We start from the raw sequence: 14,707 nt of genomic DNA, 5'->3' as shown, positions 1-14,707 counted from the left end.
AGTGAGTTGGGTGGGCTTTGTGATTGCCAACTAAACCCATAAGACACAAGTTTCAAAAAGAGAAATGTTTACATTTCCAGGTGAAGGAAAGTCACAATAATAATTTCGGAGAAATACACTGAGACATGGCACAATTACAGGGCGAAATTTCTACAAACTTTTGTTGTTTTTTTTCTCTGTACACGTTTGAAATCTATGCCATAGAGACAATGAAAAGAATTTATGTCATACAAAATAGAAGTTACAAGCTAAAAACCCTGACAACCAGAGTGTATGCAAATGGAAATCACACATTTTTTTTCTAAAGTCATTGATATCTGCTTTCAATTCGGGGTTCTACTTACAAATTTCAAGTGATTCTGGTAATCCACGTGGGATGTAAAATTCATGATTTTTTTGTCACAATTTTCTTGGTTTTACACCATATTATGAAATTGAATACAATTGTGTGACATCAACTGCGTGGTTCCAAGCTAATTCATTGCTTCTGTCAAAATTTCGCACACAGCTTTTCAGAATTGATGTGACTGGATTCTGTTGAAACGATTGATCATAAAGTGACATAAACTGAAGAAATGAACGCAATCTAGTAACTGTTTATATATGGCAACAACGAAAGAGATGCAATGTTGTGAGTCATGAATCTCCATAGATATCACTTTAAAATGAATTCCTAGCTAGCTTGCAGCACTGTTCTACACCTAGCAGGCAAATCAATACTAAAGCACTTACAATTCTCCTTCAAATTGTTTGTCTGTCTACAAGCGCTAATTTGTAACCCGGGGTGTTAGTGGTGCGCAATAAAATACTCCAAGCTTCATTTTAACACATTGATTGATCATACATAGTGGAAATGAACACACTATCATTACACAGGGACCCCAAATTAAATACAATAAACGAGTCATTTTGGTAACAAAGCTATTAATACTTATAATAAATACTACCAAAAAAAAGGAAATCTACTGTCATTTTGTATTACCAGGTAATGACCCCCTTGAAAGCCGCCATCTGGGCCTTTCGGTCACTAGCATACAAAAGTCTTTTTTTATACAGAAGGTCAAAAGGTCACTAGTGTAATGAAATATATCTTCTTAATAATCTGTACAGACTGCATTTTTCCTCCAAATTTGTAAAATCACATCAGAAAATGAAAAATACTCTCCTGCCAAAAACATCGAACAAAATTAAAAAGAAAAAAAAAGATATAATTATAATAATAACAATAATTATAAATGACTGCTGTACAAAGCATAGCAACACAAGCTGGATTCTGTTTGGGAAGTCACAACAGCTAAGTATTGGTTGTTTTGATCGAATGAAAAGGAAGGTAAAAGTTCTCTCTACGCAACAAACTGTAGCATGGTGATTTCACACACTGTTGGCTGCAGCCTGGCAAATCTTCGCTTTATCACTTCTGTGAAACCATATACACACACACATATACAAACATGCATCAAATTGCATTACACAATATGTCGGTCAAATAGGTTGCAGAGAGTCGTGCACAAAGCAGTTCGGTTTCAAGTTTCTAGTCCTGCATGAACAACTAAATATATTCCATTTTAGTAGCTAGCTAGCTAACAAATACAGTTTTTCAAAAACCAAGTAGTTAGGAGACGCAGTCCGGTTAAACTAAGTATGAGGTAAAAAAAAAATGATTTGAAGCACGGTTGCATGCATAGCTCTAAACAGAATTCCAAATATGAAATAAACCTACAAATTCTTGGCATACTCACACATTGGATCTTAAATCGACAAATACAAAATACAAAGAACACAGCAGGCAGTTTCTCTTTCTCACCATGAGTTAGCCCTGTCTGCTTTGTAGTGCGTGGATTGTTCAAACTTGTCAACAGCAAAACACAAACAAAATTTGCTATAAAAATATTGTTACAGAATAGATGCACATTACAAAGATAAGATTGAAAGTATGGAGGTTTTTTTTAAAAAAGTGACTGGTGATTGATTTCTAGGTTATTGGATGGCCTGAACACATACCATCAGATTTCTTTGCTGAGAAATGTTTATTTACAGGGCAAAGAAGAGAGAAGGTGAAAGGTGAAAGGTGGGAGGGGTATGTGGAAAATTATGGCATGGGTGCTAAACACGAATCAACATTTCATGACACATGCAGACAAACACCCACACATATACATACACATACACATACATACAAACACACACATACACATACCTGTGTACACATGCACACACGCATGCACATTCATACCTACATACATACACACACACATACATAACACATACATGTAGAAACACAAACAAACCAACTAACAAAGAAACAAATGACAAGCTATGATATAAAGCCGTCAACAGATCTAGAACACACTACATACTGTATTGCTCCAGTAGCAAAACACTCAAGACATGACAGTGACATGGGAGACATGTTTGTAGCTATCATACAAAACAGGGATCCTAGAGGTCATTTTTTGCATTTACAGGTTAGATGTCTTCCCTTTCTTTCTATCATTTCTTTTCTTAGCTATCTCACAGCTACTTCTCAGAAGTAGTCCTCCACTGATACCTCACCACCTCAGTTTTACTTTTTCCTGCTGATCTGCTGGTTTTTTTCTCTCACTATCATACAAAGACTTTAGCCAAGGCGTCTGCTCCCCCACTTGCTATGTAAGGTTTGGATGGATGGAACGCTACAGTATAAATAGCTTCATCAAATTTCTTACGATGTGATGTGATCTCCTGTACACAAGTTTTACTATCTAGGTTCCACAACCGAATAGAACAATCGTGACCTGGAAATAAGTGAAAATAAATTGTAAAAAATAAAACAAAAAAATCGCAGCGTTGGAAAAAGATCGCAACAACTGAAATAGCATTAGGGAACCTTTGAAATGGATACACTAAGTTCATGTCTGCTTTTCACTGAACAACTCTATTGCTGTTTATTACGATAAGCAATAATGCATCCCAAGGGTCATCTGAATACTTGATTGAAGCTAATCAATACGTGGTCGTGGTCGGTAAAAGATGAAAAGCCTGCTGGTTTGAGAAGGGCTAGCCCATAAATTTTACACTGACACTCAACAATTTAGCAGGCTTTCACCTGAATGTCAACTGGGACAATGTGAAATTTTTCTCAGCTGAAATCAACTACAAGAGGATTCTAATCCTGTGATGAGGTTTCTAATCTTGTTGTTATTACAATCCAACCTTTGCTCTTCAGAAATGTCAATCTACGTTGCCTGTATAAAACTCGTTTGCAATAACATGCATCATCTTCCCATCCGGTGTTTATACATCAGTAAAGACAGTTGGCATGACAACAAAAGGGTAAACTGATACATTTTATGTTGTTGCTATCTATTGCCTCTCTTTGCTCATATTATATTAGCTACAGTGACGAGAATAACCTAAATCAGGCATTTTATGGCTCCTCTACGACCACATATAGCCATCAATCAGTGAATCTGCTCTACACATGGACTAAACATCAAAGATATACCCACTGAGTTTCATCAGAGATGAGTCTCATATACATCCTAGATATGGCTCATGATTAATGAGTTGAGAAAAATAGGGAAATTACTGATGATGTCACCCAAGAATTGTTTTATGGTGCTCATGTCATAAATATATTCATTTGAAATTTTCACATCTGACAAGCCTACTTAAATCAGTGGGTTTTGAATTGATGTGGGTGGGGCATATCACACTAATTTGGAGAAGAAACTTTGGCATTTACATGATTTACTTAATAGAAAATTCATGGTCTGTTGGTCATCATGTAAAGCAAAGTCGTTTCTTGGGGATTATCTTCTTTTTTTTTCTGCCTTGGGCATAACATCTGGCATACAAAGTATTGCAATGCATACACAAGTCAGTCAGACGACTGTCCAGCATCTAAATCAGCAAATTGACCTCACTTAGAATTCAAAAACTGTACTTGTACAATTCACTTTGGACACTTTGGCTACACTATTGTATATGTAAATTGTAAACATGAAGGTGATTCATATACACTAATGTCTACTTAAAAGTTGTTTTCTTTCTTAGCTCTCATTTACTGTCGAGTACTCAATAATAAAGTGTTTTTCAGTCTGTATATTACCGTATAAATGTTAACTTTCCAACACACGTGAATTTGAATGACAATTGAGTGAAACATGAGGGACATTATCTACGCCTAAATGCAATGACTCCATAATACTAATAAAAGTTACAGGCAAACAGGTATTAGCAACATGATCTACTAATCCAATTTCACTATTGGCTAGACAACACAGATGATTCATACCCTGTATTACAGTTTAATCTTCATCAAACGAAAACTCAGACTTAAACGTGGTGCCACTTTTTAATCACCTTTAAGAGTCAATGTTTTCAATCCCTTCAATATATCAACCACTACAAGTTCTCAAATTCCAAATACATACATTTTAAATTTTTTAATAATTGTTCAAATTTTCTATTAAATCTCAAGCAAACTACATATAACTTGAAAAATGAATGTGTTCTGAACAGTCGGTCAATCTGTTTACATAGACTAGTATTCAATTGAAAAATTTCAGATCCAATTTTCAAGAATGTGTTTGGAGCAAAAAGTTCAATTCGATACTAAAGCTACAGATCAAACAAGTTTGGCTGACATCATTACAGTGAGTAACAGAATACAGAATTTGATGTAAACATTGGATTACATGATATCCACAATGTGATCAGTTCCCGATATGCAGATACAGAGATGTAAATATTCAATGCAAATATATCAAAGCATTCTTGAGAGATTGATACTACATCAAACAGTTATTTGTTAGAGGAACGTGATTAATGTTGAGACATAATACCTGCAATGATGACTCTAGGGATGTGGTGTCTAAATCTCATCTACTCTCACACTTTCTGTATACATAAGAATATAGTACACTTACTTCCTGATAGTAGATAAAGTCCATTTGGATCGATAGCTAAACTAGTGACAGCATCTAAATGAGCCACCATACTGTGGACCATTTTACCTGTGTAGTGGATAAAAAGAGAGAGAGCAATTTTTTTTTAATATTCATCAAGAAAAAAAATATATCTGGTTCTGGTCAGCGTGCGTGTGCCCAGAATACCCTCGCGTTGATCCTTTTTTTTTCGATAATTTTTGCTTTCCCGTTCCTTATTTATTCCTGATATCAGGAGAACAAACAGCTGAAATCTACCCTACATGCCAAGACTGGTTAGATACAAAGCCTAAACTGCTTCGAAGAAAAAGGAAGTTTTTCAAGAGATAAATATGATAGAACAGAGTATGTAAAGTGTCAAAAAAATGTGTACTTACTAATTTGCAAAAAAAAAAAAAATTAGGAAAAAAAAAAATATTCGCGTCGTCGCACCACTTTAGAAAGTTTACCCTGACCAGAACCAGATAAATTGATTTTTTTTGGCCTTACCTGTGTGGGTTGTTGGGGTTTTTTTGGTGGGTGGGGGGGGGGGGGGGGTGAAAAGAATAAAGAGGATGAACAATGATTAACAAGGCATACATGATTTCATATTAATGAAATGTCAAGGGATATGCATGTAATACAGACATCACTAAAATATTGATATGTTAGGATTGAGAGACTAACAGTGCCTGTAGCACAAACATATGTGTATGAATAATTGCACTGTCATTTACATATTAAGGTAGAGATGCCTCAGGGACATATTTTCCTGAAAATCAAAGCTATTCAAATCTCTATCTATGCCATAGGAGAGCTTGCTCCTTGTCCTTTTGATATTAAATAACAAATTTGAGGGTTGGTTATCTTGTTTTCAAGGAAATCTACAATCTTTTACTTCCAACAATAGAGTTAATACAGTATTTGGCGGCCATTTTTGATTCTAAAATGGGGTTTTGGCTTCTATTTAGGAAATTTGAATGGTGACCCCTGGTTTGTTTTTTTCTTGATTTTACCTTAGAATGGGGTTTAGGATTTCTTGAACTAAGTAAGAGCAGTTGTTCAAAACTATGATTTTTAAGGTCCTTACTACATTAAGGATAACGATATGTTTTATACTCAGTGACTTGTAAAAATAAGTATTTGACATTTCATACACACTTTCATTACACAGCTGATATGGTTTTCACTTCCTATTAGCGCTTCCAAAAGACCATATTTTGTGTGTTTTTTCTGAGACACCAATGTTGAGATTAAAGAGACCTCTATTAGTCAGGCATGGTTTTTGATTGTTAATCTCTGCAGCAGGACATAAAAATCCACTTTAAGATGATATCATACACTCAACTTGAAAAATGTCACATTCATTCACTCATGTATACCAATAAATAACTTGTCTTAGAATTTATATTTGAATGATGAAATCATACGAAAATGGAACCTATAGGCTCAGTTTCACAAATAACAACACATCCAAATACACTATGGAAAGAATTCACATTATTCTGAGAATATACAGCATGATGAACTGAGAGACATAATGACTACATAGTCTACATACACATCAATTTCCTTAAATTGCACAAACAAAACCCTTGATATTTGAAATTGTAGAGATATCGGCACAAGATAGTAGCTATGTCTACATAGATATATACGTCTATTTATCTGAGATGATTGATCTGACAAGACTGCCCTCAACTGCACAATGCAGTGCTTCATACAATTCTCACAGGCCTATTTTACATAAGCTACTCTCAATAGCAATCAGACTACATTAAATCATCCCAGCATACAAGAAACACTAACAAGGAGAAAGGAGATACGAGACATCAAGTTCCTGTTTTCCTTTACAAATTTTCAACAAAAGCATGCTAGTGTTCCTTTTATGTAGCAGTAACACCTTAGTTAATTATACATGTATGTTGATACAAGATTATAAATCAACCTTGACAACCCTCAATCACAGGATTCCAATTTATGTGCTTTGCTTTTAATTCACTTGAACTCGTATCCAATACAGGGGATCATCTTGCCATTGTACACAAATAAATCAACCTCAATTCACACTTTGGTAAACGCTATGAATTCAAACGAAATGTAAGACTCTAGTAGTGTAATGGATGTTTGTTTGATTTCAGTGACCTGAAAGGCAGTAATATGACACTACATCACATCGATAACGCTGTCTACTGCACCTCAACTAGTAATCCTTGTAACACAAACATACTTTTAATTCATGTATCAATCTCTATGTGTCATCCTCCTTGAAGCTGCCCAAGAATATCATAAACTGACATGGGGGAAAAGACAGGCACACAGACAAACTATTCACACAAGCTCCTTTCAAAGGGAGCAGACAACTAAGAACTACATGATCACAAAGAAGATGTGACAGGAAACAAACTCCCAAACGTGATTACAATAACATGAAACTATCAGAAAGGATTAATATCTATAAGAACTAGGGGTTTTTTTATACACAGTGGATAAGATCATAAATTCTGTGTTATTCCCTCTGGTTTTCAACTCTACGGATCAATTTATTTATTTTATTTATTCATTTCTCTCGTTTTAATATTTTAAAGAAATACAGTCTTGTGCCGTGTCTTCTACAGAAAAACAACACAGTCCAACTTCTTTGCTATCAATTATTCAGTAATGCCTCTGAAGTCTTCTCTTCAGAAACATAGCTATGAAGGAAGAAAGTGTCCTCTTACTGTTGGATTTACGATTCACACAAAACGTCTCACATTGCTTCCTAGTCTTTGTATATTTAATGAACAAATTAATCTTGAATTAAATTTTAACTGTCACAGCCCTTGTAAATCAAAACCACTTTGCCTCAGAAAACTCCTTTTTTCACAACAAACTGTCCTACTATTAAACATCATATATTTCCTTTATGTCAGATATTTTTTTTTTATCTCACAGCATGGCATCAATTTACTGGTCCTCATCAATTATTTGTTCACTGTGTGATGTTTTGTTACTTCACAGATAAGGGAAATATGTCACTGATCGCAAGATTTACTTCAGTTGAATGGTTTTCGGAAGGAACAGTTTCCAGCGTATGTTATGGATACGATACATATACATTCTCTCCTACTGTATTTTAATTCACATAAAACTGAAAATCAAGTCCTTCTGGGTTTTTTTTTGTATAAATTACTATGTGCAGATTATCATTCAGTATTTTCTCATTCCAACCTAATTTAAAATGGAAAATAATTCACTCAAATTTTTAATTTTCCAGAATTCCTATGTACAATTACTGGTCACTACATGAATTTTACCCTGTCCTTATTCATCAATACATCCTTAATATATCACTCTGAAGGTCAAGGTCAAGGTCAATAAGAAAAGTCGAAACTCAAAATTCAACCAAGATGATAATATGTGACTGTAGACTACCATATGTGGAATACACTTCTTGAGATATTTTTTAACTTGTCAGAGATGGCGCTGTTCATCACATGTTTTATACATCATACAATTCGTTACCATAGAGATCATGACAAATCCTCAAGGTAATGGAGTGTTCTTATTTATGATAATACCGCACAAGAATTTACCATGAGACAAATACATAGTGACAGATAGCAGTTAGCATACCATTTATATAGATATTATGACAAATTTCCGTCCACTTCATTTTAAGTGGTATTACTTGCTAATATGGGCTTTGAAATGCCAGTCTTGTTATGATGGGAGTCTCATACGTCTATCAACTAACAAACACACATCTCTAGTTGAATGAGATTTGAGCTCCTTCTCATAATACACAAGCAATGATTGATATTTCTATACATAAAGCATCATTCTCAGAAAAGTATTCTTGGGAGACGTACATTTTTTGATGTATATCTATCATGTACAAATAAGGTTATGACCTTGTATTCTCACCTTTGGCTTTACTCAAAATTTGATACGGTAAGAATTCTGACAAGAATTAAATCTAATGATCCTATCATTGAAAAAATTTAGTCTGTGAAAAATGTCCATGTTTCGTATCACTATGGTCGTAGTTTTAGCGTGGAAATACTTTTTTCAGAACAACAATATAAAGAGCTTGTTTTCAGTAATAACCAGTACAAATTACTTTTCGTGTAAAGTAGTCTTACGATTTCACAAATTCTACATAGACACTGATAGTATGGAATAGGTACAATACAACACTGACATGCAAATAGACAAAGGTACAGACAGTCTTGCCACAGAGGGCGCTGTTCTTACCTGAAACATTGTCAAAGAACCTAATATGCCTGTCTTCATATGCAGCAATAGTAATTGGCAAGGTGGGGTGACTGACTACTTTGTTGATTTGTACACATCCTTCAGGATCTGAAATGATAACGCAAACACAACAAGAGGATGTCAGCAAAAGTTATAACACCAAATTACTGAAATGTTTCACATCCTGACCTCTGTATTAAATACAGACAAAAAAAAAGATCCATTCAATAAATACAGCATATGTGGATATACTGTGAAAAATCATAAGAAGTGATAACAGAAATGTTGAATACTGTTTAATAGTAACAAGAAGTTACCTCCTGGGTGTGGATTTTCAAGTTTCAGTACATCAGTGGCAGTTTCAAGATCATAGAGTACGGCAGTAGCTGATGAGTAACCCGTTACCATCTGAGTGGGTTCACTACGTAGGAAGTCAACAGAAGTAGGTGTCCCATAGTCTGTGTAAAAAAAAAATCGAAATCACTTATTTGGCTTATAAGCATCCTTTTTGTTAAGTTATAAACATACCTAATGCTATTATTGTATCACATCCATTACAGAATTGTTTTGTCATTTATTCCACAAGTAGTCATTTATTGGTTTATAGCAGTATAGAGTTTAAGGACAACCTGCACGTATGGTACAACATGCCTTTAAATAAAAACATAACTAAAACCTAATGAGCATCTTTGGTTAAAAGTCTAACTTTATTTTTATTCTATATCTGTGTACTTCGTTATCACCATTTTCACCAGTGTATGAATCAATCGTGGGCTAATTTGAGAGTTGTGACATCATTCAATCACTTACTTAATTTACCTAGCTCTGACGCTATAGATCTCAAGTTACTAGTGATCATTTAATATGTTTCAGTACGTGAATTAACTTATGTAATTCTACTGATGAAATGAAATGAACATAACAAAGAAAAAAACATTCAAATCTGGCCCAAGTCTCTCCAAGCAGTGGTGTTTTTACTTTGTATTAACTTACCTTTTTCGCCAGAGTATGAATTAAGCAGCGGTGTTTTACTTTGTGGACTCCATAGTTTGACTGTGTTGTCGGCAGAGCAAGATAATAAATGGTGTCTGGTAGACTCGTAAGATAAATCCCATATGGCATCAGTATGTGCTACTAATGTGTCCGTTAGAACACCAGGTTCTGTCAACATAAACATATCAATAGTTGTATTAATATTTGTACCAGAGTAAATAGGAATCTAAGCCATCCATGCTGTATTCATCAATACATCATTCCATGGACCCTTTCCTCTGTCTCGCCCTCCCTCCCTCCATCAATCGTTTCATCTTCCCACCCATCCATAAATGCATCAACCAACCAGTTACTTAGTAACTCCACTTCACAAACTAACATAAGATTCCAGCAAATTTGTTGGAAAATTTCTTGACAAACAACACACAACATTCCATTTAGCATTATATCCTGTAAAATCATTCACTTTGAAAGTCTTGGGTGAGTGACTGTGTATTTGAGTTGATCCATTGTGACTTACCATAGGAATCAAATGGATCAATATTTGAACCCGGAATATTCCAACACCTAATAGTAGCATCAGTACCACCACTGTAACACTGATCACCATTGGCACTCATCACCACAGATAACACTGCACCTCTGTAACAGTAATATCATTTTTTGTCTTAGATATCATCCTATCAATTAGTTCTATTGGTTCAATTCGTCTGCTTTTGACAACAAAATGTTTACTTTAAGTTTAAGTTTAAGCAAGAGATATTCACATTTAGGGCGATGAACCACTTTATCAGCATTAACCATTCACCTAGCTTATTCACTACAAGATCAGTTTCATTGTGATTTTTCCTTGTTAGTTATAGCGCCCTCTAACGACACAATATTACAATCAGTTGTTTTCATCATTCAATGCCGCCTCCACTAGGACTTCAAAATTCCACCCCCATTGAGATATATATACTAGTATGTAATTTTATAGTAACAATACATGTTTTGATTTTTTATTCTTAAGTTTAGGGCATTGTTGTTGTTTTGTTTTCCTTTTCTTTGTTATTGTTGTTTTTTGGGGAGGGGAGGGGATTTTTATCTGCTCTGGGCAAATGTTAATAGTCTTGAACTAAAGTACTCACATATGAGCCCTAAAGGTGTATATTGGTTCAACATCAAGTGAGGCACTCTTTTTAGCTGGGACAGTTTTGTCTAAATTCCATAACTTTAGTGTGTGATCTTCAGATGCTGTTATGAGTACCGGTTCGAGCGGGTGAAAAGTAAGAGCTCTCACACCATCAAAGTGACTTCGAAGTGTGTATTTTGGGTTCCACGTTTTCCTGAATGCTTCTTTGGTGCTGGTTGTTACCTGTATGATATCAAATGTACACAATTTCCACACATTAATATTGATATTATTATTTACATTAATAACCTGCAATAGAGAGAGTGATGGTAATTGGTGGTGATGATGCAACCTTTAGTCATGCACAGTACATATAAAACTACCAATATTTCCATGCCATTCCACTGCCAACATTGAAGTACATCATTCCCTAATAATAGACTGATGACGAAGCATGCCACAAAAAAGTGTAGTGTATCTGCAATCCTTACACAATGATTTCACTTCCAAAGAACCAAATCCCATTACTATATCTGGTGACTTTAGAAGCTGACAACAGCAAATCATTTTCTTTCCTCAGTATACCAGGATGTAGATGTGAAAAATATTAATTCGGTTGTGTATCAAATGAACATTATTATGCTTTCAATAAATTACTTTCATTTCAGATAATCCTAGTTTTCATTTCCTTTCATTGCACTTTCTCACTGGATATTAAATACAAAAGCTCTCGTTTTGCCATATTTGAGCAAGAGGAGACCCTTTTTTTCTAATTCTATGGTTCATGTGATTCTCTCCTTACATAACTGAACACAAATGAGGCAAAGTTTTTCCGAAGTGAATGTGACATGATCTATATTCTAAGTGCATATATAACACAATGACCTTTGACCAACTGCGACGCATGTAAATTGTGCATGACATATAACAGTACAACTGTGGAAACTAAAAAGACACACATTAACACGAGAAACACAGACACAAACAGGCTGAGCTGGTTTGGTGCAGTCCTGATGCTTGTTGTGTGCATTTATCTTTTGATTTATGTTTTTTGTAGATGCGGAGGTTGTTTTCAAGTACTCACATCACATCTTAGTGGCTCAGCCTCGTCAGTAACAGTGAGTCCTGCCAGTTCACCCAGTCCTACTTGTAGAGCTGTCTCTAGAGCTATGTCTGTATTAGATACAATATAAAAATATTGGGGCATTGAATATTGAGATGGAGAGTTTGAAAACTTACATCGTACAAGGCATCGGCCTCGTTACTGACCGAGATATTGGCCAGTATTCCCAGTACTGATGCAGGTTCAAGATCAATGGTGTCTGGACCGACCACACCCACCATCGGCCGTCTGGACCCAGCATCCAGTGGCATGCCTCCACCTAACGGTATATCTAGTGGTAGATTATCAAATTATTACTGCATCAAATACAGGCATCACAGTACAATCAACATATATGCATAACAAACACAGTAACCTGGCCTCATATTCATATCCAATTAGGACCATTTCCATGATTTTCTGATTTGTTGTTATACACACTATATCATACTTTTCCAAAAGAGGACATTTCCTTGATTCATGATTTGGTGTTGTACACAAATCACACTTTTTGAAATTATCAGTATTGTAACTGCTTCTGTGATTACTGAAATATCTTTGCAATAATGTCCTTTACTTTTTGTAATAATGTACCAACGTTTAACATTTCAAATTGCATCATTCGATGCCTGTCATAGAGTAATACAACAGCACAGCTGATTGACTGTGTGAGTAAGAGCTGCATAATAACAAAACATAATTTGAACAAATTCTTACTGTATATATATATATATATATATCTGAATTGACACAAATACATAATATTTTCATTGACTGCTGTCAAAATCATCAATTTATGGATTAATGCAACTAGAGCAGTGACGACAAATACGTTTCTTTCTCTTGACAACATTCATCGATTGATAACTAAAACACTGACAAGAATTGAAATGTAACAATAAACTATACCTCCTTCCTCAGGAAGGTAGATATCTCCTCTACCAGTCCTTGGTGAGCCGTCCGTATTGAATGCAGCTTCATCTTCACCTTGAAGATTTGCTAACATAGACTGGAGAGTACTTCTTTTTGGACCTGTTATAAATATGTCAATCAATGTCAAGGTTATACACACTGACACACATCGCTGTACTCAGAGTTAGTAGTAGGAACATCACAGGCAGTCACTAGTTCATTTCTGATGACCTGTTTTGGTACTTACCAATCTTACCCAGTCCTAACTAGTATTTATCATTTTATATCTGTATATCTGCCAATCAATTTTATCACAGAGATTATCAATATTTTGAGATATTACTATTTTTCAGATTATTGGTGATATTCATATCAAGTCAGATCAACAAAACATGTCTCATCAACACTAAATTACACACATCATGTATCCATGTATGAAAACCTAAAATAAACTTCAATTCTTAAACAATGGAATTTTTCTACATTTCCAGACTAATTTACATATTAGTCATAGGGTCACTATAAATGCTGTCATATCTGTAACATAGTGTATATATCTGCCCAATAGTATCCTAATGCAGTGGTAGGGTCCCAAGCTCATTTTCTCTCTCATTTGTATATCATTTCCTATTCCTGATTCATACAATTTCCAGACGTAACACCAAACGTTCATCAACATCTAGGAGAACTAACCACACTCTTTCCAGTCACACACACACACACACACACACACACACACACACACACACACACACACACACACACACACACATGTATATATGTATGTACAAAAAACTACATGAAAAAAAAAATCTGTAACTCGTACAACACACTGACTTCATCTGTGTTTAATTGTGCCAAAATGAATACATATTGAAATGAGATACTCTGTGACTCCATTGTCAGACACTCTCTGAGATAAAAGGTAACCCACAATGAAATTGTAAGACATGCAGTTGGTGTGACCTTTGACATGCTATATGAGGGTCACTTCTCTCTGATTAACAAGTGGTGAGTGGTGGAAACTTACGTTGGACTTGTTTCTTTCCTTTCCTTGCTTTCTTGTATTCTTCTTTTAGTTTATTTATAACACTTTGATCTACACTACCCCATTCTTCCCCAGTGGGAGACAAATCACCTTTCTTATCTGTTGAAAGAAAACACACTAACTGACAATTTCTACCCGTCACTGACAGTGAAAAAAATAAACTGTCCAAGGCTTGATTCACATGACTTAATTCTAAATTTCTCATTAGATGTTCCATTAAGATAGCTGTTTTTGTGATACATCCATAGCATTAATCTAAACAGCCATGACAAATGTATCTATTCACAGACACCTACCTACTAATGAACAAGTTGTGGACAGCAGTAATGAGGTCAAAGTTTACAGGTAAAAAACTGTCATGCCTTGTCATCATAAATAAACATTTTCTCTAGTGA

At 35.0% G+C, this 14,707-nt stretch overlaps 1 protein-coding gene across 2 annotated transcripts in view; it reads right to left on the bottom strand.

The window, feature by feature from the left end:
- Window positions 1-14,707, bottom strand: part of LOC144447721 (striatin-3-like) — a 32,909-nt gene that overhangs the window by 31 nt on the left and 18,171 nt on the right. Inside the window, exons 8-17 of one of the 2 annotated variants that reach the window (XM_078137803.1) lie at window positions 14,295-14,411; window positions 13,262-13,384; window positions 12,490-12,644; window positions 11,267-11,493; window positions 10,657-10,778; window positions 10,137-10,304; window positions 9,461-9,601; window positions 9,144-9,251; window positions 4,911-4,997; window positions 1-2,774 (exon numbers count right to left, since the gene is read on the bottom strand). The exon at window positions 1-2,774 is cut by the window's left edge and continues 31 nt beyond it. In XM_078137803.1, the coding sequence (XP_077993929.1) occupies window positions 2,605-2,774; window positions 4,911-4,997; window positions 9,144-9,251; window positions 9,461-9,601; window positions 10,137-10,304; window positions 10,657-10,778; window positions 11,267-11,493; window positions 12,490-12,644; window positions 13,262-13,384; window positions 14,295-14,411 (1,418 nt within the window). In that variant the 3' untranslated portion in view covers window positions 1-2,604. Of the gene's footprint in view, window positions 2,775-4,910; window positions 4,998-9,143; window positions 9,252-9,460; window positions 9,602-10,136; window positions 10,305-10,656; window positions 10,779-11,266; window positions 11,494-12,334; window positions 12,424-12,489; window positions 12,645-13,261; window positions 13,385-14,294; window positions 14,412-14,707 lie in introns of both variants that reach the window. The other variant, XM_078137810.1, reaches the window with a different exon arrangement.

Source organism: Glandiceps talaboti, chromosome 2 (assembly GCF_964340395.1).
Source record: "Glandiceps talaboti chromosome 2, keGlaTala1.1, whole genome shotgun sequence".
NCBI lineage: Eukaryota > Metazoa > Hemichordata > Enteropneusta > Spengelidae > Glandiceps > Glandiceps talaboti.
Note: the sequence above shows the minus strand (reverse complement) of the source record. Positions and strands in the feature narration are given on the sequence as shown.